The following is a 24,130-nucleotide window of genomic DNA, read 5'->3' as shown; positions in this document are numbered from 1 at the left end:
AGCCCTGGTTACCGAGCTAGCTTTTGTGCATCTTCCGATTGCCAGATTTTTTTTTTTAGTATTCCCCGAGTTTAAAACAGTTCAATGAATAGGAGCAGATGCCGCTAATGCTTTACCAAAGGTCATTACAGTGGTAACGTCACTTGGTATCGAACACGAGCATTATTGAGAGTACAGCGCTCGAACCAATGGATTACCGAGCCTTTAATTCTTTTTCAATTAAACATCAGCCAGGCCTTGTACCAGCAGTTATAACCTGCAGTTGGCTTCAGACCAAACCCACGAGGTTTAACAATCCAAACCACGGAACGTTTGAAGTTAAAACCCAACTCACGGAACAGAACCACAATAGCCTAGTGGTGAGAGACTCAGCAATCTTCGGAAACTTTTCTGCAGGATCGTCTTCACAATTTTGATCCTTTGCGTGTAAAACGGATAACTTTTTGTTAGGATTGGGTTCTTTGCAGTCGCTTTTGGAGGGTCGGACGGTTGAACCTGGGCACTCAACGTAACCATTCAAACTATATCATTGGCACCTTCTTCCTCGTCAAAGAATGGATGTTCTCCTGGCGGTAACCAATACAGTGTTTAATTATGTTTTTACTTAAGAGCTGGCCTTAAAAAAGCCTTTAGATGAAATGACATCTCTTGTTATGAAGAGTCCAAATAAAGCGATTAGACATACAGTGCCACATTTTCAAAAATATCTTACCTGTTGTTGGCTATAGAAAATTTATATTGACAAATTTTCCGTATTGATATATGTAGTCGTAGCCTACATAAAATCCCAGAAAGAAAGCTTGCTTTTAAACGTTTTTTCATCTCTTGGAAGCATTGGATCTTTCATTTGCACTCATAGAGCAGCTTTTTTATCACTTTTCGCAGTGATTAATTTTCAACGTGGTCTGTAGCCTATTTCTTGTTCAACATGACAGGTTCAGCATTTACATTTAGTTACCTAATTTTTCAAGTTGTTTACTGACTACTGAAAATCCACCCGTATATAAACATACCCGTTTTTGCACAATTTTCCTGACGCCTAAATACAAGCGATTGGTTTTCCTCTAGCAAGATCAAGACGCATGGTTTTGGGTCGGCGAGCAATAGGCCTATTACGAACGCTCAATTGTATTTTTCACTTTTTCACAACAAAATTAAATAATAGCAAAGGTTTCTCCATTGTCTACTCTAGACTCGGACTACTGAGGTTGTTTTATGGTTTCTTTGTCTTTATCAAGAAAATCTATGCAAGGCAGCGATAGTGTAGATAGCACACACATTTTAACTCCAATTTTTACCGGCCAATTTCGGCAAAGAAAATATTACATGTGTTAAGACAACTTTAATATCTTTTCCTGATAACTATGTGCAACTTGGAAATGTAGCCTAAATGTTTTACATTAATGAGACAATATAATAATATATCTTGCGACACTTATAAGACTTAATCCATATACTAACAATATTGATTTGTCGTAGCATAATCTTGTATTACTTGCGAGTAAGCAAGTTAACATGGATGAGCTGAGACTTAGCACCAGTTCGCATTAGTAAAGCGTTTTCACGGACTTCGAAAGTCTCCAAGAGAATAGAGTTGAAGTAACGACCCAGAGCGGTATCAATATCATCTTGAGAAATGGAAAACGGAGGCCCGGGAAAAGATGATTCCCAGTTGAACGTGCTCAAGAGATATTTTCCATCCGATTTAACCAGGTCGTTCATGACATCCGCATATTTCATTTGCAGCGATGGATGAACGGATTCAAACGATGCTCGATCCCAAACAGCATCAAATTTTCCCAAGATGGCTGAATTGATCCCAAAGAAGTCTCCTTTGTAAATTGCGATCTTCTTGTCTGTACCTTTGAATATTTCATAAGGAGCAGTCGGATGTTGCGATCTTTTGTATTTGATGGAGTGCTCGTGGAAGAAGTCCTTGATGGCGGTTTCAGAGAATTCAATCCCTACAACATCGTGCCCTTCATCGGCAAGAAAATCAATGTCGACAGTTTTTCCGCATAATGGGATAAACACCCTGCAATTAGGTTTCAGAAACTTTTCCTTGTTTTTCACCAAATCCATGTCGACTGTGGGTCTGTGAAAACCAATTTGTCGTTGTTCCCAACGGCTGATCCATTCTTCTTCTCTCAAAACGTCACTTTCCTGGTTACCATAAATATTGGTAACTTTGCCCTTTGCGTAACATGTCATTTCGCAGGTTTATGATGTATTAGAATTAAATTTTAATAGCTTCAAATTGTTTGTACATTGTTCTGAAAAGTAGCTCAGGATTTAATTCATGGGATACGCCTGGTTTTTGTATTCTTTGTAATTCAAGCAATGATGTCAACATGCTCAGTCTAAGTGTAAATGGCAACTAGCACAGCTTCACTTACACCACATAGCGATTGATAAAGCAAACTTGTTGTTTTGCACAAACACCATAGGAATGGGTGCGCATTATGGTATTGTTTTGTATTAATGTCAAATAAATTGTACATCATAACCTTTACGTTGATACTTAATTAGGATAATTATTTTTCCTTTATTTTTGCTGCCATCAACCATTCACTGGCCTATTTCCTGCTTCGAAAGTTTTCTTATACTGTACTGTGCATGAAACAAAGTCCTGTGATTGCAAAGCATACTGCAAATCATCCCTTGGTTTTTTAGTGATGATGTCACGTATTGCAAATTAACCTACTTAACCAATAACGCACGTTCAGACGCAGAGGCACCAAAGATAGTGCTGACGACCGGAAATTGACCTGACAAAGAATACAATTTTAGCTCGAGAAATTATTTTGCAGAATGTGATAAATTACAGCCAAAATGCGTCAATCTGCATATGTCAGCAAAATTTGAGAAGATTCTGTTTTTACCATGAAGCTTTTTAAACGATTGACACATTTCTTTTATATCCTTTATAATAAAGTATTTTCCTTTATTCTGATAACAGTGGTAAATTGTCCTCGGAATAACAGGATATATACACCAGATGGATTGTACTTAGCTATGAAAACTTGAAATTAGCTATTCAATTGTTCTGAAAAGTACATTCGTTTTAAGCTACATAACATAACACATAAGTGTTATTTCATCGGGTATACCAAGTTAATTACATGTCGTAACCCATATCGTAATCCTAACCCAAATATAAATTTTCTTTCCAATCTTAATCTAACTTGAAATAGACACAAATAGCTAAAGACATATAACGTTTCATGCTTAAGCTGCCCACTTGTATATATGTTACCGTTGTCCAACTCACAAAGTAGCTCTCAGAATCGAGAAAGAGGATTGTGGAGCACTACAGTGGACAACCTGTAGCTTCTAGCCAACTGAACTTGCCTGGTGCATACAAAACATAATCTTTCTAAATGTCTGTCATGTTTTGTCTGAAGCGTTGTTAAATTATGATGGAATCTAGTTGTTAGTTTATGTTATTAGTCTAGTTGTAATCCTTGATCGTAATATAAATAATATTCATAGCATTTTCAATAACTGTCGAGTTATTATTCAGTTATTAAGCTGGCTAATGCTTGAAGTCTCTTAACTGAATTAGCTCCTGTCTGTGTGTGCTGATTGTCATAATTAGCCGTTATTCCTACAAAATGCCCGCGCAGATCTGATGATGTTATAATGTTTCTAATGTTTTATTTCGTGTGTTTAACAACAAGCGCTATATTATTTTCTGGCCGTGTCTAGTTTACGCAATACAATAGAAACTTCCGATTTACGTCATTCGTTACCACAGCGCTCAATGCACGTTCTCAAATGTTCAGTCTTAAAACGGACCCCCGGGGCGATACGGACCTCTCACTTTTCTCGTAAACGAAAAACGCTAGGGCCACCATTCATTTGTTAAACCGTGACAAACGTCAAGAAACGTTTCTGTCAAAAAATATGCAAAAAGCAGTGAGGGCCGAAAATGTGTTTTGAGGGATGTTGATATAAGGAAAGCCTAGTGAAAGTTGGTGTTGGCTACTAAAGTTGAAGTTGCTTGTTTGCTAAATCATTTTTAGGGAAAGGATTTCCATTAATCAGAAACAGTTGGAGTTTTTTAGTTTTGATATTTTACAGAAAAAAGTGTTTAGTGCGATGCGTAGCGTTGGGGCAAAACGGAGCTCTAAAAGTATCGATAGCAGACATATCTCCACTGCTTTCTACTAAGCTCACTTCCAGGAAAAGAAAGGCTAGACAATCGGAAATTTTCACAACCTCTCCTGTAAAACTATATTGTTGAGAGAGTGAACAAAAATAAGTCAAAACTTAAGAGCTTGCCGAGGAAGAGAAAAGCTTCCGAGCAGTCTAAAGCAGCTGGTGTTGGTAGTTCTGCTACTAAGGAATACTGCTGCTTGCTCTGTGGAGATCTCTACCAAGATTCCCCTGAAGAAGATTGGATTCAGTGCAGCAAATGTAAACACTGGTGTCACGAAAAATGTTCTGACTGTGCAGGGCATGACTTTGTATGGAACTTGTGTGTGGAGGACTAGTTTGTAGCATACTTCGCAGTTTTGTGATTTATTTTCGTGTGTGTTAGCCTTGTTTTTATTCAAGTAAAATCAAAGTACTTTTCAAGTTTGATGTTATTTGGATATCTGTTTCAATGCTATGGAGTTTAAAAAGTCGTCAAGTAGCGCATGAAATACATTAGGTCAGTTTATGCATAGCCTATAACCATTTAGATTGAACAGATGCAGTGCTTCTTATGAACTTACCACAACCATGCACCAAAGTCATACAATTACCTTTCAGACATATGACCCGGGGTTCCGTTTTGCAAATATCTGTAAAAATTATTATTTTTTCGGAAGGGGTGTTACTTTCAGCTGTACTTTTTAGCACAGGCATAACCTACCAGCAGACCTTTCCGTTGCTACTTTTTCCATCAAAAGATTCCTGTAACATTTAGGAAATACGCTTTCTCCCCTAGAGGGTTCGTTTTGCACCGCCTTCCTCAATAATAATGTTCAAGAACATTGACAGTTTCGTTATTGTACTGTGATGCCCAACTAGTATTTCAGTGATTGACAAATACGCATATCAATGGAGTCAGACTAACGAACAATCGATCAAGCATTAAGGGGTCACTTCCTATTAAGAAAACAAATTTAAGCGGGCAACACTCTGCTTATGCTGATGTCGCACTCAAAGCGTCATATTAAAGAAAGTAAGAAATGGTCCGGTCCAATGCGCATGTGACGTCGATGTGGGGTGTTTTGTTATGGTTTTGGCAATAGCTGGTTGCCTGTCCAGGCTGTTGTAAATTTGTGTGGATTGGAAATTTTGTTTTTTTGGAGTAATTATCTTAAAAGTTTAAGCTCAAAATTTGCAAGTATAGGTGATTGTTATACAAATTTGAGTACAAGGATTCTGCCCAAACTAAGACTGTAGGCAGTCTTAGCCTAGATCTCGTTGCAAGCCAAAATTCAGCGGAGGTTTATGATTTGGTTTTGCGATGGTAGCTTCTTGAGTTTATGTATTTTGCATCGAAAAGCCTATCTCTTTAAATTAAGTCATAAATTATTTGTAACCGTAACCCCGTAGTTTACATTGTATTCGTAGTCATAGTTTATTTATAACGTAATCATGGTTATTTTCTTTCCTTCATCTTTTCCCTTTGTACCCATAATTGTTTATGTGTAATTTCAGTTTAATTGTAACTTTTTTCTCCTATAAACCCTACAAAACTAAAATTATAAAACATATATAAACCAATAAAAAAACACAAACTTTTTTCTCTTTCCTGTTATTATTAGTTGATTTTGTAATAGATTCCATTTTTCATTGTAATCAGATCTCCACTTATGCTCACAATGTTTTTCTTTTTGGGTTTGCTGTCCCGATCTCGGGGTAGCGAAGGGATGTCGGTCGTTTGAAATTTGTACTTACAGGATATTTTTCGCATCAAATCCTGATTTGTTTTATTTACCCAAGCATATCATTACTTTTAATACGATGCCTGTAGCGCTGTCACATGGGGTTCTACTGCGGGCATACTTTTTGTGGAATGCTCAAGAAGCGAGATAGTGTGCTAGTTGATCGAATAGGCAGTGAGATCAAAAACTGCTATAAAATAGAGTGATAGAGCGATAGATTGAACTGGTTAAGAACGGTCACGTATGAGTTAAGCGTTGAATTGTGATATAAAATGGCGTCTGTTGTGATTGATAACAGTTAGCAAAAGCTCAGAAGAGGAGTAAAACTTGTTTTGGAAAGTTAATTAAAAATTTAATGTTTTTATGTTTATTTATATACAGTAATTGTTTTGATTTCTCATATATTTTTTTTCGATTGACACCAATTTAAACAAGGCGATATTAATTTGTTCCAATTTACTTGAAATTTTATAAATTTATTTTGAAGTGTATATTTTACAACAGTCAGCAATTGATTTTAATGATAACTCATTTGAACTGTGAATAAGTAACCGAATAAGGTACCAGGGAACCGGGAACTAATTTCACGCCAGTTGGCCTTAGGCCCAAAGCAAATAAAACTTGCGTGCAGTGCAACAGTACAGAAATACAAGAAAACACAATTCACCACTTGGTGAGTGGTGGTCTTGGTATACCCGGTGGAAAAACACTCGTGTGTTATGTTATGTTATGTAGCCTAAAACGTATGTACTTTTCAGAACAATTGAATAGCTAATTTCAAGTTTTCGTAGCTAAATATAGATCTGGTGTATATATCCTGTTTTTACGAGGACAAGTTACTACTATAATCAGAATAAAGGAAAGTCATTTTATATGGGATGTAGAAGAAATGTGTCAATCGTTTAGAAAGGTTCATGGTAAAAACAGAATCTTCTTTAATTTTGCTGACAGACGCTGGTTGACGCAATCGACTATTTTGGAATCAAATTTTAATTGTAGTTTATCACATTCTGCAAAATTATTTTTCATGCTGAAGTTTTATTCTTAGTCGGGTCAATTTCCGGTCGTCAGCACTATCTTTGGTGCTTCTGCGTCTAAACGTGCGTTATTGGTTAAGTAGGTTAATTTGCAATGCGTGATATCATCACTAAAAAACCAAGGGATGATTTGCAGTATGCTTTGCAATCACAGGACTTTGTTTCATGCACAGTATAAGAAAACTTTCGAAGCAGGAAATCTGCCATTGAATGGTTGATGGCAGCAAAAGTAAAGGAAAAATAATTATCCTAATTTAGTATCAGCGTAAAGTTTTATGATGTACAATTTGTTTAACATTAATACAAAACAATCCCATAATGCGCACCCATTCCTATGGTGTTTGTGCAAAAACAACAAGTTTGCTTTATCAATCGCTATATGGTGTAAGACTGTAAGTGAAGCTGTGCTAGTTGCTATTTGCACTTAGACTGAGCATGTTGACATCATTGCTTGAATTACAAAGAATATGAAACCAGGCGTATCCCATAAATTAAATTCTGAGCTACTTTTCAGAAAAATATGCAAACAATTTGAAGCTATTAAAATTTAATTCTAATACACCATAAACCTGCGAAATGGCATGTTACGCAGAGGGCAAAGTGACCAATATTTACGGTAACCAGGAAAGTGCCGTTATGGGAGAAGAAGAATGGATCAGCCGTTGGGAAAAACGACAAATTGGTTTTCACAGACCCACAGTCGACATGGATTTGGTGGAACACAAAGAAAAGTTTCGGAAACCTAATTGCAGGGTGTTTATCCCATTATGCGGAAAAACTGTCGACATTGATTTTCTTGCCGATGAAGGGCACGATGTTGTAGGGATTGAATTCTCCGAAACCGCCATCAAGAATTTTTTCTACGAGCACTCGATCAAATACAAAAGATCGCAACATCCGACTGCTCCTTATGAAATATTCAAAGGTACAGACAAGAAGATCGCCATTTACAAAGGAGACTTCTTTGGGATCAATTCAGCCATCTTGGGAAAATTTGATGCTGTTTGGGATCGAGCATCGTTTGGCTCCGTTCATCCATCGCTGCAAATGAAATATGCGGATGTCATGAACGACCTGGTTAAATCGGATGGAAAATATCTCTTGAGCACGTTCAACTGGGAATCATCTTTTCCCGGGCCTCCGTTTTCCATTTCTCAAGATGATATTGATACCGCTCTGGGTCGTTACTTCAACTCTGTTCTCTTGGAGACTTACGAAGTTCGTGGAACTGCTTTACTCAAGCGCACCGGGGCTAAGTCTCAACTCATCCACGTTAACTTGCTTACTCGCAAGTAATACAAGATTATGCTACAACAAATCAATAATCTTAGATTATGGATTAAGTCTTACAGGCTTAAGTGTTGCAAGATATATCATTATATTGTCTGATTAATGTAAAATATTTAGTCCACATTTCCAAGTTGTCTGTATTATCTATTGTTTATAGCGTATAGCATATACACAATTATTTAGACCCTTATATAGAGACATACACATAGTTATTAGAGAAAAGATATTATAGCAAAATGTGCTGTGACTATTTTACGCAGTTTAAGTTTGCTAAAAACCTAAGCCTTGCAATAAAAGGCATAAATTAAATGAAACCAAGAATATATGGTGTGTGTCCCCTAATCAATTGTCGTTGATCGTTCTTACCGGAATGTTTAGTTTAACATTAGTAATTGTAGGTGTATAACACCCTTGTAGGTTATAAACTGACAATGTGAAAACTGTTCACATAGCAAATGTCTGTTCCTGAAAACAATTCAACAACAATCGCCTACATAAGTGGACAACAAGTGGGCTATAATATCATCATGATTTCAAGTGGTTATACCTCTGTCCATAGTTGAACTAAGAATTTTTCACAATGTGTAGTGTCGTATAATCTTTTGAAGAGGTTTAGTTGTAATTTTTATTCTATAAGGTTAATTTCTTATCAAAACAAAGTGTTTTCCAAGTGCGGTGTGAACCTGATTAGCCTACCTGTTTCATGGTTACTTATTTAATATCGATAGATATCTTTTTCTAAGAATAAGTAGATGAATAAGTACCTATTTAGTATGTTAGGGGAGACCGGGGCTAAAAGTATAACAATGGTGAAATGTAACTTTCCCTTTAACAAAAAAGCTCGTTCACCTGTAATAAAATCGTCAAAAGCAAAAAAACTGTTTTTTGAGGTTTAGAGTTAATTTTGTGTGAAATTTAATTTCGTCATCTAAATGGCAACAAGTGTGAATCAGATTAAATGTTTTAAAAATAAAGTTGATCACTTCTGTGTTATATTACTGATTGCAGATGCTGGTTTGTGATTATACCGGTAAGCTAAAAATATTCAAATGTTTAGCTGATCACTTAATGGGGCAATTGGTAACATTTTTGTTGGGGCAGGTTGTAACAACGTTAAGGAAAATTTTGTGTTTTTATCAAAGTAAAGCTATTGATATTTTCATTACTTGATGCGCTAATTTCTGCATAACAGTTATTAAAGACTTTTTTAAGCTAATAAACAGCACAACTGCAAATTAAAACTTGTTATTAATATATATTATATTATATATATAATATGAATTTGATGTGAAATGCTGTTGATGGGAATTTTACATTTATCACTTAATTTTAGTCAATATAGAAAGTTTTGACGAACAGTTGGCATCGACGAATTTAAAAAGTGTTGATACGCATTTCGATGTTGTACAGTAACGTTGCCATCTCGGACAAAAGTATTAGGCATATGCTACGCTGTCTCGGCGTCAGTGAGCACAGTTGTCGACCACAGACACCATGACCTCATCCTGAGGTGACCACCCGAGCGTTTTGAGATCCTCAGACAAACGTGACAAGGTATTAGGGAAGGCGGAAACCTCTAACCTCTTGTCAGCCGTAAGCTTTTACTGTTCCAACAAACGCGAGTTACCCAAAAAGGTATTTTATTGTAGGTGCTGTACAGTTTCTCAATATTACGCATAACCAAAAATACACTAATACCACTGCTAATAAGATGTCTATTGAATTACAATCACCATGACTACTGTAGTTAGGTAGTACAACTCGCTAATTCTTTCCGTCTGGGCACTTCTCGCGCAGAAGTTCGAGCTTATAAAACATGGTGCGATGTGGCGGAAATATACGACAAAAAAGGCATTAACATTTCAAAGCGTGTGAGCGAGAGAAACAGTGCGTTTGCAATGCAAATTACGTTCGGTTAAAGCTGGAAACAGTTTCTTGGAGTTTCTTGGAAACGACCTGGTAACGTTATGACAAAGAAATAGTTCGTTTGTGTACTACTCTTGTGAGGTATTACACAAGAAACTCATCTGTCATAAAGACCGCGTTTGCTGGCGGTAATTGTTAGAATGTGAGCGAGGACGATTGATGGTTGATAACTTGTTTTACTTCTGCTTCGATGGATGAGTTCTCATTTCTCAAATTTGCGTGACTATGCTGTTAGTTGCTTGATTCTGTCTATACAAATTACTAAATTATAAAGTTCCCATTTTATTTATTATAACACAAAGGTTTTCACCTTCGGGCAAAGCTTACTGAATGTTACATAGCGCTGTAGTAACCAGTGAAATCGATCACACGAAAAGGAAAGATTGAAAACATTACAACGGTATTTATATGTGGCAAATCAGTTCAAGCGAGGAAATTATCTGACGTCATTAAGGAAAAATCAAGTCTGGTAAACAATTGAATTACAATATCCCAAATTAAATTCCAAACATCTCAAAACAACTCGTGACTCGTGACGTAATCGTCACAACGTACTAAAAGGAGTTTTCACACGAAGTTATTCAGAGCAAGTTTTCAAATATACCAACGATAATTGCAGTGTTCTGAAAAAGCAAGTTCATAAACTCCAATCAATAACTGGAAAACTCTTTCCCAAGAATGATGTGGTGGTATTAAAAGTTTAAAAACTCCAATTGTTAACGGAAAACTCATTTCCAAGAATGACGTAATGGTATTAAATTGACTGTAAAACTCTTTTCCAAGAATGACGTAATGGTATTAAATTTGCCACACAGGCCGCTACAACTTCATAGCATTGAAATAGGTATCAAAATAACATCAAACTTGAAAAGTACTTTGGTTTTACTTGAATAAAAACAACAAGGCTAACACACACGAAAATAAATCACAAAACTGCGAAGTATGCTACAAACTAGTCCTCCACACACAAGTTCCATACAAAGTCATGCCCTGCACAGTCAGAACATTTTTCGTGACACCAGTGTTTACATTTGCTGCACTGAATCCAATCTTCTTCAGGGGAATCTTGGTAGAGATCTCCACAGAGCAAGCAGCAGTATTCCTTAGTAGCAGAACTACCAACACCAGCTCCTTTAGACAGCTCGGAAGCTTTTCTCTTCCTCGGCAAGCTCTTAAGTTTTGACTTATTTTTGTTCACTCTCTCAACAATATAGTTTTACAGGAGAGGTTGTGAAAATTTCCGATTGTCTAGCCTTTCTTTTCCTGGAAGTGAGCTTAGTAGAAGGCAGTGGAGATATGTCTGCTATCGAAACTTTCAGAGGTCCATTTTGCCCCGCTCGGGAGTCCGCTTTGCTCCAACGCTATGCATCGCATGAAACACTTTTTTCTGTAAAATCTCAAAACTAAGAGTTACAAAAAAAGTTATTTTACAAAAAAATTAGAAAATCGTTATAAACCCATAAGTAAAAATATTGTATCCGTTTCTTATTAGTATTTTATTTTGTAATGTAATCCAATGTTCATTGTATTCAGATCTCCACTTTCACCCACATCTTTTCTTTTTGTTTAGTTGGGTTTCTATCCCGATTTTGGGGTAGTGAAAAAATGTCAAAAGTCTCAGGATTATGTCATTTGACAGTACTATTAAATCGACATCAATTCGAGATACCTCCTTTACGCAACAAGCCACGGTTAATAGTTACTACACACGTCGCTCGACTTGTCCCTGTGACCAGTCAATGGTGACATTTCAACCAGTAGCCTACACCACGTGATGAAAACATTACGTCACTAGAAGTCCAAAACAAACGTAAAGCATTGACGCCATACACCAGTATACCCCACGAGCGACGTTAAAGATTGCCCCAGTCACATGCGAGTTGGAAAAACAGATCGAAGAAACGAACATTTCACTCCCGAAGTTAACGAAGCGATGACGTAAGACACAAGTCGTATCAGTTCGTTGTAAACTATGGACACTCAACAATCCAGTGTCGTACCCTAGGTTCAGCCATGAAACTGCTGGAGCAAGTGTCTGCCGGTTTGAAGAAAACATACGTGACGTAAAAAACCAAACAATGTCACTTTACATGTTGCAGTGTTAATCACCTATTTACCCAAGCAAATCAATACTGTTGACACGATGCCTATAGTGCTGTCATACTATATTGTATTAGTGCTTCATTTCTTGTGTTTAACAGCAAGCGTTGTACTATAGTTTGGTCGTGTTGAACATACGCAAACAGGTTACGATTACTTCCGAATGACGTCATTCGTACTACAGCGCTCAATACGTTAGTTTTGATATCGTCAGTCTGATATGGCGAGTCTGGCATGAACAGTCTACCGAATGCAGCTTTATTTTGTCCTCTGAAAACAGTAACCAATTTGTTGAGGATCAATAATAAATGATTAATTATTCAAGACATTGACAGTTTGGTTCTGGTACTGTGATGCTTAACTGGCTATCAGAGGTTAACGAAAGCGCTTCAATGGAGTCAGATTAGCGAACAATCGATCAAGCAATAATTAACTGCTTACAATCCCTACAACATGCTCAATTAGCACACTTATAAAGGAAAACTTACGTTGTGTGCATTTTTCTTTGTTGGATGTGTTTGGTAATTGTATAACTCGCCACGAATATGAAGTAAAACAGGATCAAGCTCCGGCAAGTGAACGGTTTGCAAATTTTGAAATCACCGAATTGAATAAAACAGCAATTAAAACGGATGACAATACACACAAAATGCGAATCGATTATCACTTAGCGCCAATTGAAAATCAACCTGCGTATAAAGACTAAAGCACAGCTTCCTACGATTTAAAGATTTTTCTTGGTGTTTTGTTCTCGAATTGCAAAACGGTTAGGCAAAGTTTTGCTTGAGCCAATCTGAAATAGCCTCGCCCTCACGATCCCACCAATCAGATTTCTGTTTGATTTGTTCGATGGATTGCTGCACTGTGCGTTCAGCTGCCGCCGCCGGGTTATTGTTGAAAAAGGTCTAAACAAATCGGTAAAGAAATATTGAAAATAGTTGGTCATAATCAATACGGAAAAATGAACGAACTCGAGCAGGTTCCAGGTCAAATAATAATAATCTACCTCAATCTCGTTGGCCATCTCGCGGGTTCCAAAGTTCTCCGTTGTACTCTGGTAAGAAATCACGAAAACGATTATTTCAGAATTTCTTTCTTTCATTAATTATAATCTAACCGTGTTTAAGCCCAGCGACAGGTAGAACCAAAAACATGATTAGTTTGATTTCGACGGTGTGCAGGACACAGTTTTATGCGTATACTTACTTTAACTAGCCTGGAAATCAAGAATTGACCCTGATATAAATCGTGAAGTTGAGTCCAGTTGGCCTTGCAAAATTCCCACGCAGTATCCCGGCCCTGTCTGTGTGCGGTTGCCAGCGCACCAATCACAAACACACGGTCGTTGGCTCGCACCCGGTCCTGATATAGGGGAAAACATATGACGTTACGCAGGTGCTAGCTCTACATGGCCGAGGCTTGAGAAATTCTTGTACCGAGAAATGAACCGAGACAACTTTTTGGTCAACTTTTGAGTAAGTTATAACAAACTTTTTGTTAAGTCGTGTGATGTTCAACAATCGATTGAAACCTTAGAAGAACTTGGGACGAATAAAAGTTCACGAATAGATTTGAGACTGTACTTACAGACATAGCGAATTCTAAAGCTTCCTTCATCAGGTCGGGGTCTTTTGTTGCTCCAAGGCTTCGTTCGATTCGGTTTCTTTCCTCGTGCAAGTCGGTATCCTTGTGAAGCTTTTAAAAACAATAATCATTTTAACAACTCTACCAATGTTGATACTATATCTTACTATGTATGCTTGTAGAACTATTTTAGAAGCTATTCAAAGCGAAAACCACCAAAATTAACTTTCTTTATAATTAAGTTTCTTTAAACGATACTTTACTGGTACTATGAATGACTTCTCTAAAGCTTTTATTTCCAAAAGAATGTACTGTTTTACTTGTTTAAGCTAACAATATGTAAATTTAATACAATACATGTGTAAGGTGAGTAGAAATATGACACCCATGCTACGTGGGTCTCATATTTCTACACACCTAACCTTAAGGCTTAGAGTACAGCTTTGTCTACTTGGTCGGAGTTCTTACCGAAAGCAGAGTTTCGAAGTCTTTTCGACCACCATGGGAGAGCACGATTCCATAAACCGGAGAACGAAGATCCGCGTTCAACATGCAGGATTTATTCAGCTGTGTAATCACAATGTAATCATGACACCACTGATGATGTAATGCCCTTATACACTACGTTACCGTCTCTGATCTACGGTACATGATACATAATAGGATGTTTCATTTTTTCACCATTTTGGAATTTAAAAAAGTACCGGCGTTTTTATTTTAAAATATTTCCATTATTAATTTATTCAAATTATTGTAGGTTATTCTGACAAGTGGACTTGTATGCAAAATTTCAAAATTTTGGTTTTCCTTAAGTAACTTTTTTTGTAGAACAAAAAATATAAGGTAAAATGTATTGAGTGGTTATAGGAAACCAGCCGTTCAGAATCTTCTGACACCTTGATCGTACGTCTAAAAGTCTAGCTCAATCGGTTACCAAGATATCGCCAATTCAGAAAAAAGCACCCCCACCGAAACTTCAACAAGGGGGTGCAACTTCAAAATGATGTCATAAATCAACAAAAAGTTTAGATTCTTTCATTGTGCTCGAAATACCGCTTAGGGAGACCCCAAACTTTTTTAAATTCCAAAAATGGTAAAAAAATGAAACACCCTAATACATAACTCTTCCACTTAACACAGTGTGTTGATATCGCGAGATTGCAGGTGCAAGACAGAAGCTTTAAAAGTTGGCAAAATTTTATGAAAATATGAAAACTACTCACGTGTGCGGCCAAGCGTTTATTGGATTCCGCCACAGTGTTCTCACAGCCACATTGGCCCATTCGATCAATAACGAGGCTACGCAGCATCCCGTCCAAGTGCCCTACACAAAATGATATACCAGTATTACATTACTTACGAAATGGCAAGCGCTGAAAAAAATTTCAGAAAAAAAAATGTTCCAAACTTGAATTATGTAAATTACAATAGCGCAAAATGTACCAATTACTAAGCACAAAAAAACGAAGTACATAACGTACAAATAACGAAGTACATAAAAGACTGCCAAGCTACAATACCTAAAGACAAGCAAAGCGCCGTAAGATTATATTTACAAAATGTGCTAAACACATATACCTCTTCCTTACCTTCTCCTTCCTTAGGGTTCCAACCCAAGTTGTTGGCTGTGTTCTTAAAAAGTTTCAGTGCAAATTTCTTAAAGTTGTTATAAGCTTCATCGTTGTTCCACAGCAGGGTGAAAAGCTTGGATATCTTTGCATTGACGTCATTCCAAACAGTATAGTTGGTTTCATTTGCATAAGCAGCTAACGTTTGCAGGAAGTCAGTAGTAGGACAAAGACCAGACGAGGCCTATAACAAAGATACTGCCTTGGTTGCTCTTTTAAGATATCTTTAATAACAACAGCATAATCACATCATCAATGACAAAGTGTAACATACAGACTATACCAAAAGCATGTAATGTACAGCCCGCGGTACCTATTTCTGTGGCGTGCTTCCCGCACAGAATTCAACAAATAGAACATTATTTTTAAGTAGTTTTAACTGTTGTCTGGCCCTCAGCATCATTACACTTGCACGTTGTGGCCCAACTGATCAACAGTTGCACGCCTTTGAACTATACAATTCATATTCGTTGTATTGGAGTTGCATAAAAATAAACTTCTAGGGATAAGTAACTTTATACCAATGCAAATAGGTCACTTTCTAGACCAAGACGGTCCCGTGGTGGCAAGGTCTGATCACGCACTGCAGGAAGAAGTGATTCCAAAAGGTCTGCGCTGTATCGCACACGATAGAAACCATTTGTACCAGGGTTTACTTTCACCCAGCTGAAAACCAATCAAAGACATTGAGTTTTTATTGTATTTTTACATGCTGGACACTGTGGACAGTGGACGGGTAATGTGTATGACTAAATGTGGTCCCTAAACTTCAAAAGATAACGCGCTAACTGTAAGCCAAAATTGAACACCTGTCTTTTGGAATGTTATCAATGGTAACATCAACAGTTTCCTCTTCCATTAGAATGCTCTTTACTGCTGCGAGTGGAGATGCTGTGGTTGAAAATGATACAGGAATGGACCATCTGGCGGCAGAGTCATCTACTCATCAAATGAAAAACACCAAATGATTGCAAATCCAAGTAAAACTTTAGCGAAATATGTCCAAGTAACAGAAAACTTATTAAGCTTTTTTATGCTAAAGCAAGCTGTGCAAACCAGGCTTGCTTGTAGTGTAGATGTAACTTAAAATAATAATATTCCACGAAAAATAGCATTCTTCTAACCGGTTGTTGTACTAGCAGCATTCGCTCTAAACTTGCTCTGCGTGATGGAAAGAGTGACACTGTTGTCAGTTCGCGACTTGCATTTGACGTCCAGCACTGGGTAGCCCATTTGTTTGGTCCAAGTGGTCATTACCTAGAACAGGTTAACATTATGATATTAATTTATCGCAGGAAAGTCAAGTATGCCTGAGAATTTTGTGCACGCTGCTTACCCGTTGTACAGGTTTTCCACTGGCTTCACCCAAAGCATCCCACAGATCTTCTGTGAAAGTGTTCTTGTAAGCATGCTTGGTTAAATAGGAGTGCATGCCTTGGCGGAAACTCTGCAACAAATATGATCAGAGACAGATTAAACAAACTTGTTTGTATTGCTGAAACACAAGGCAAGAATTACAAAGCTTGCATACTAAATGATAAAAATATATGCCCTTTTATAATTAATGTGATGGAAATTGGCATTCGCTACTGAACTTTACTTACGTAAACAAAATTAAAGAAACTAAACATTACGATATTTTTCCAGTAATGCAAAAAGACAATTATCTTGGCATCACCTCATCGCCAATCCAGTTATGCAGCATTCTGATCACGGATGCTCCCTTGCTGTAGGAGATGATGTCAAAGATTTCGTCCACTTCATCTGGATGACCAACAGGAACTTCTATTGGATGGCTGTTGTCTAATGCATCCAGATCGAGGGCTCTGTGAAAGAATTAAAGATAAATCCAACCAATCCAGCATAATTAGAAGGCTGACAACAATCTATGCATGAAGATGGTGGCAGAAACATATTAACTTTAACGGTAAAATAAAAGCCAAAGGCGCGAAAAGATAGCGAGGTCAACTTCCATTCATTATCTGCGTTAAGAAAACCTTTCTCAGTTTTTGCCTTTATCATACTATTTAGATTAATACAGTTATTTGATACATTGTAATAGAATAAATTGTGATAGAATATGCAGAAGAATCAAAAATAAAGTTAACCTCAAGCGTGCCACCTCATGTATTGCTTTTTAGTTTACTATACAATGGGTTAACACAGTTCAGCCACCATCAGTATTTAGTATTGTAATAGATGGCGCATTTGTTTTGCCAGTTATCTGATATTTGACAGCAAGATAAATTTATCAGTAACTCTGGTGATCTATTTTGGCGTGTCTACGGAAATATGAGATTTCCTTTCCGTTCATTTGGCTTGTCTTCGATATATTGCAACAGTTACATGTAACACTAAAGACATGTTACCCAAAAATTCTGAGCCTAACAATGAATACTTCAGTTAAAACATCACAGTGTGAGTATTGATGATTTAAACTTCAAGTACAACCATGTACAAAGAAAAGATAGGATTGGATAACCAAGATAGGATAACCAACTTGGACAAAGAAAAGATTGGCACAACCACACCTCACCTGACCAGGTCGTGGGTAATAAATTGAGTCCAGATGTCAAATTTAGGATGGCAATGATCAGTGGCAAGATATTCCATAAAGCTGGCAAAACCTTCATTCAGCCACAGATGTGTCCACCATTCCTAAGGCAAGTGATAAAAATTATTATACATGTAACAATTAGGATTTGTATTAAACATTAAACAGGCACATTAAACAGTAACATTAAACAGGCACTTAGGATTTGTATTGAAAATAACCTTAATTGTTTAAGAAATCATTAAGTAAAAGTAAGTACATCAAAGTGAACACTAATCAGGTTTGAACAAATAAACAAGGAGAAAATTGTTTATTTACCATCGTAACAAGATTGCCAAACCACTGGTGGGCCAACTCGTGGCTAACTACAAGGGCAACCCACTGCCTTGTATGAGCTGAAGAACTTTTATCGTCGATTAAAAGTGCGGTCTCCCTAAGAAGATAATCTTTTTTTATGCAATGCCAAAAAGAAATTAAGTTGCTTATTCAACAAAGTTATAAATATCATGAACAGAATAACTGTAAGCAATACCACTTTAAACAATGCTTTTATTCAACTTTAATGCCACAAGAACAATGAAAATTTAGCAGTAAAATAACACCTAAAACGTAACGCTGTACAATATAAGTATTATAAGCCTTAAAAAACTAAAGCTGGGCACAAGCGCGCTCATTTTTTTGAGAGCGATTTCGGGAGCAGCGCCATTCTGTCAAAATACAACACGCTCACACTTTTTGTCTTCCGCTCACGCTTGTTTGCTCGGCAAAAAAAATGCTTTGTAGTTGGTAAATTCTAAAACATTTTCACTGCTTTGATACTAATTTTTATGTGATGGTAATATAAAAAGTGAAGCAAAAATAGTGAGCTGGTCTAACTAACCATAAGTAGAACAGATCATGACTTCCTGTTATCTAATGCATTTCGTACTTCCTTCCATCTATTAGCGCTGTAAAAAGTATGGCACCTTACAAAAGTAAAAACTAAAAAGGCATAAACACGAAGATTAACTTATACAGGGGTCACTGAACTATGGCTCGCGACATTGGTTTCTCCTGCCTGTCTCGCTGTGCTACAACCGAGGTAACTGTATTGTAGCCTATTGAACAAAGCAGGTAACCAGTCCGCGATCATCAGCTCTCATATTTATCTGGCTCTTTGTGAATTAAAGGTCGGTGATGCCTGAACTTTTGCATTAAGTGTGTGATGTCAGAAAAATAGTTAGAATAAAACTTCTTGAACATTGTATGATTCACTATGTACTGCATCAGCTAGTAATCTGCTTGTGGTACTCCTTAAAAACTCAAACCTTTTAAAAGTATCGATGGTAACTTGCAATAAGAAACAAGTTTTACATTGCAACAAGCAATTAGCAAATGCATCAAGTTTTCAAAGATGCGCAGAAAAGACAACGATAGCTTTGATTTAACTGATCCTGGTCACAAGCGGGCTCTCTTTTTCATCGAGAGTGCGAGCTATGCTATCTTTAAATGAAGGCTGCCCAGCCCTGTTAAATATTAGGCCTTCAATATTTATACTGTAGCCAAATACTTATCACGAGTACTTTCCAGAACAACTCTAGTTTCCAACCTAACCAACTGCAACCTAACCATACAAATTTTACCTGTAAGTAACTAAACCCCAGTTCTCCATGGCTCCAGCGGTAAAATCAGCAATAGCAATGAGGTCCATTTTTGCAAGGGGGTATGGGATGCCAAAGTAATCAGTGTAAAATGGAAGAGCTTTTTTGGCAACTTCGAGAGCAAATTGACCCTAAATAATACCCAATTAATGACCACCTACCATGTTCATAATGAATTATGAAAATACTAAAACTCTAGTTTTGCCAATACATAAAACAATTATGTAAATGTATACTTGGTTCGATTTTCCGACAGGGGTATAAACACGAATCTTCACTCCATTGCTGCAGTGGTCTTCCAAAAAGTCAAATTCACCTTAAAGCAATAAGCACTTTAATGAAACCACTAATCTTTACATGTTTTTCAATGTACTTTTCTTGCAAGTTTAACAATTCTCACCAACAACAAACGCAAGCAGGTAAGTGGACATGATTGGTGTTTGAGCATACTTCACAACTTTCAATGAAGCATCATCAGAAAATGTATCTTCTTGAATTACATTCTTTGACAAAAGATAAAAACTTATCAAAATCCGGTCTATAACTTCTAGATTATATTCACCAATATTATACCTGAACTATCAGAGTAAACAATGACTAAAAGTTTTTTTTTTATTAACACTAACCATGTTTGATAATGTAACAAGGTCTTTCGGCACAACCAAAGTGGCATCAAATGTCGCTTTCAATGCCGGTTCATCCCAGCATGGAAAACATCTTCGAGCGTCAGTTGATTCAAACTGAGTCACTGCAGCATATCGCTTTTCACCATTCCCAGCAACATATCTAAAACATAGAATATTCGTTGAGATAAAAGTAGACTCTGAAAAAAATGACTCATTAATAGAAAGCTCAAAAAGTTACTAAACAGCTAATAATATTAGCTATATCATAGTAACATACAATATTAACAAATTAAAGCGGGAAAACCCATTACACTGCGAGTCTTCATGGAAGAGCAAGTCATATTAACATACACTGTGACATATGTTTCAACAAGCAGTAAGAAGTAGACATAGACAACTTGTTGATTGAATAGCAAATAAGACAACTCACTTGCTTCTGTAAAAACCTTTCATTTTGTCATTGAGTTCTCCCTTGAATTCCATATTCATTGTACCATTACCTAAAATTTTCCATAAAAACATAAGTTAGTAAAAAATTTAAATAAATTGCATTGTTACAAAGGGTTGCATTTTGGTCAATTTTTTAACCTATTCAAAAATGCCAAATCAATCAGAAACCAAAAAGAAAATTTTTTTTTCAAAGTACCGGTTGGTAATTCTTCTGGAAAAGCAATCACAACTTTTTCTTCCTCTTCTATATAGCTAATGCTGCTGGAGTCAAGTGTTTTTCCAGAACTGTTGGAAAACGTCACAGAAGCAACTTCGATTTCAGCACAATTAAGCACAATGCTGTTTGTGACTTTGTTGACCTGCAGCATATATGATTGATAGGGTACATGTCACTAAAATCTACACTTAATCTAAAGAATGTAAATACTAGAATATATTCTTAGTGCAGTATGACAAGGGTACATCAGTAAGTAGTAACAAAACTATGGCATGAATCGACATTAATGTGATGTACAAAATAAGGATGGTGGTTCAGGAAACAATAATAAAAAGTTGTGTTATGACCCAGTATGAAATGTAAGTTTTTTGTGCTTCAAACAATATAATTTTCAAAGACTGGTGTGCATCAGTCATAACGTTACATTGCAATGTAGTGTCATTCGCTATGATAACTACGTTGCACACTGGACATACCATTTCTTTCCATACAAGGTTATGACTGCTATCTTTAACTTGTTGTTTTATTCCTAGAATTGTACCGGTACTTATTTTCAACAAATCTAATGCATTGATGATGCAACGACACTGAATTTTAGAACAGGAATTCAATACCTTGACTTGGATGTCTTGCTTTCCATCGAAAACAAAATTCTTCAGACATGGCTTCAACCACAAGTTATAATTGACCGGAACAACATCGGTGGAGAGTCGTGAAAATGGCTTCTTTTCAGCAGGCATTGTTGAAAAACACAAAGGTTTTGCAAGGTCTAATTTAGCAAAATTAAATCTTCTAACTGCAAAAGATACCCACTGTATGTTCAATAACAACATCTACAAAACCCTGCACAAAGAATTTTTAAACACACAGTCTAATTTGTAGATCATGCTGGTCATCCAGACTGCAAAATATGGTAAGAGCACAGCCGAGATTTTTTTTCTAAAACGGCATTGCATACCAGGCCGAACCGGTGTCTCCGAAAAAAAGAGACCCTAACTTTTGCTCCGATTTATACTGCAAAATTACTGTTTAAAACCGATATCTCTAAAAAAAAAGGCAAACACTGATTACCCAATTTTTATCATACAGGGCTGAACCTTTGAGTCATTAGGCTAACCTAATAAGCCTAACACGAAAAATCGCAAAACAACTAACCTAAACAAGCAGGCTAGACTGCAGTCTGGTGTATACGGGTATGGCATGATCTCGTATAGGCTAGGCTACTAAACCCCTAATAAACCTGTAAGTTTACATGCTATAGTCTAGCTCAGCGCAATCTTTTCACTTTTCAATCAACTGATCAGTCTGTTGATCTACTTTGCTAGCCTACTTTTAACGGAGATAAACAACAGTGCAATTCTATACACCTCTTCTTGATTTGGACGAGTTTCTGTTCCTCTTTTTGGTTCATGACTACACAGGAAAAAAAAGTGACTGAATGCGTTCCAAAAAAATGGTTATGAATATCCCGGTATTTAGCCACTACCAGCTGGATAAATACAGTCCTTCTTGCGGCTAAATACTAGTCTGAAACGACTAAATCCTTTCCAATCGTGTTTGGTTATGAATATCCCCATATTCAGCCGCGAGCGTCCTAGTTAATGTAAACCTGGCTAAATAATCGCCCATATAGAACCTAGACCAGCCTGGGATTCCCTGGCTTAATCCATGCCAATTGAAATGTCGCACTTGAACATCACGTGACCAAAATGCATAATTACCAGTCTGACAAAATTTTAATTATGTATCCTTCCAAAAAAGTCAAAGAAAAGAAAAAGCGATTACTTTCAAAATTCACAATCGGCTTGATGCCGTCTACCACAAGCTACGAGAACGAAACTGAGGAAAATGGCATATAGTCAACTAAAAATTGTATAGGCTACAAATGCAATAATAATAAAGTTTTTACAATAAACTTAAAGAAGGCAAACAAACATTCCTCGTTTCGAAATACTGTAATGTAAACATTCAAGCGAAATTATTATTTTGGTTAAAGTAATAAAACCGTATATTGCATATGATGCAACAAGTAAAGACATTCGGACAAGAATCCAGGATAAAATGTACACAAAGCAGAGATAATAGACACAAAAAATTTCAGATTTTCCTAAATCAACAAATTGCAATTGGTCAACAACAACTGATCCGGGTCCCGGATCTCATTTAGTACCTGCACACAAATTATGTGGCTGATTTCGATCTTTAACGAGCTTTACGCTTCCATCATTCATAAGCTTGATGACAGTAGATAGCTCTTTAGGAGAAGAAACAGCTTCTAGTTGGTTCATAACTTTGGAAAATTCCATTAGGCATAGGCCTACACACCCTGTTTCACAGCACAATGACCTTCCCTCGATGAAATTACAAAATCGCAACCGGCACTTGTTCACCATGTTTTCTTTAGAGGAATATCCAAAGAATATAGCAATGTCGGTTATGCACTACAAAAATAGAGAAAACGTTACAACAATAACGTTGACACGATTTTGTATCTTATGTTTACTAATGACAAAAAGCAGAGCCTGTTGTTTAAATTTTATGCTTAAGTTAATGAAATATCAGTTAAAATCACACTTACCTTTTCTTTCAACTTGTATGATGGGTACTTTTCTAAAGTCTTTGCAGTGCGTTCGTCACCAGGAAATTTTTTGATAACTTCCATCCTCCTCTTGATCGCTATTAATGATATTTCTTCCCCCTCGTTTGCGTGATTTTTCTTTTTCAAAAGTGGCGTCATTGTGAACTTATTTAAGGCTGCCATTTGGTTGTTGAATCGCTTTCGGATATGGGCAAATGAACAGGGCTTCACTGCCACAATGAAAATACAAAATCTTGTTTGTTAGATCCTAACTCACAACAAACCACTGTTCACCTCCACCAAAAACTGCTCCATCGCTGTTCCAAAAAATCTTTCAAGAAGTTTTCTGTCTTTGAAACTGAATGGACTGATATTAGTTCCTACTTCTTGAAGAGATGAAGGCAGATCGTGTACTGTGACTGTGGCAACTGCAAAGTGCACATATTGTAAATTATTTATTCGTTAAAATGGTAACGCTTATAAATCCTCTAACTTATATTTTTTTTAAACTATGACAAATTATTTCAATTGCGCAAAATATAGCACTATACAAATTACAAACTTGTACACAATACATATATAATAGGTATGTATTTTTATTATAGTATGTATTACAGT

The 24,130-nt window shown here is 36.7% G+C and overlaps 3 protein-coding genes and 1 pseudogene across 4 annotated transcripts; 1 reads left to right on the top strand and 3 right to left on the bottom strand.

The window, feature by feature from the left end:
* Positions 1 to 1,112: 1,112 nt before the first annotated feature.
* Positions 1,113 to 3,710, bottom strand: LOC143469321 (putative thiopurine S-methyltransferase). Its single transcript, XM_076966976.1, has one exon. The coding sequence runs from the start codon at positions 2,209 to 2,211 to the stop codon at positions 1,492 to 1,494; it is 720 nt and encodes a 239-aa protein (XP_076823091.1). The 5' UTR covers positions 2,212 to 3,710; the 3' UTR covers positions 1,113 to 1,491.
* A 3,785-nt stretch (positions 3,711 to 7,495) lies between these two features.
* LOC143469437 (putative thiopurine S-methyltransferase pseudogene) lies at positions 7,496 to 8,215 on the top strand (annotated as a pseudogene).
* Positions 8,216 to 12,472: 4,257 nt separating this feature from the next.
* On the bottom strand, positions 12,473 to 21,788 carry LOC143469319 (puromycin-sensitive aminopeptidase-like). Its single transcript, XM_076966973.1, has 21 exons — positions 21,549 to 21,788; positions 20,914 to 21,076; positions 20,698 to 20,767; positions 20,268 to 20,427; positions 20,042 to 20,144; positions 19,878 to 19,957; positions 19,624 to 19,772; positions 18,320 to 18,434; positions 17,984 to 18,105; positions 17,126 to 17,273; positions 16,784 to 16,894; positions 16,572 to 16,704; positions 16,257 to 16,386; positions 15,969 to 16,113; positions 15,409 to 15,631; positions 15,043 to 15,143; positions 14,288 to 14,386; positions 13,823 to 13,930; positions 13,442 to 13,597; positions 13,242 to 13,289; positions 12,473 to 13,140 (listed from the first exon to the last, which is right to left on the bottom strand). The coding sequence occupies exons 1-21, from the start codon at positions 21,765 to 21,767 to the stop codon at positions 13,003 to 13,005; spliced, it is 2,721 nt and encodes a 906-aa protein (XP_076823088.1). The 5' UTR covers positions 21,768 to 21,788; the 3' UTR covers positions 12,473 to 13,002.
* Positions 21,789 to 21,913: 125 nt separating this feature from the next.
* On the bottom strand, positions 21,914 to 23,895 carry LOC143469320 (uncharacterized). 2 transcript variants are annotated; one of them, XM_076966975.1, is made up of 3 exons: positions 23,513 to 23,882; positions 23,260 to 23,375; positions 21,914 to 23,188 (listed from the first exon to the last, which is right to left on the bottom strand). In XM_076966975.1, the coding sequence occupies exons 1-3, from the start codon at positions 23,693 to 23,695 to the stop codon at positions 23,158 to 23,160; spliced, it is 330 nt and encodes a 109-aa protein (XP_076823090.1). In that variant the 5' UTR covers positions 23,696 to 23,882; the 3' UTR covers positions 21,914 to 23,157. The 2 variants fall into 2 exon arrangements, with proteins under 2 accessions (XP_076823090.1, XP_076823089.1); XM_076966974.1 differs by having other exon boundaries at positions 21,914 to 23,375; positions 23,513 to 23,895.
* Positions 23,896 to 24,130: the final 235 nt, after the last annotated feature.

This window comes from Clavelina lepadiformis, chromosome 8, assembly GCF_947623445.1.
Source record: "Clavelina lepadiformis chromosome 8, kaClaLepa1.1, whole genome shotgun sequence".
NCBI lineage: Eukaryota > Metazoa > Chordata > Ascidiacea > Aplousobranchia > Clavelinidae > Clavelina > Clavelina lepadiformis.
Note: the sequence above shows the minus strand (reverse complement) of the source record. Positions and strands in the feature narration are given on the sequence as shown.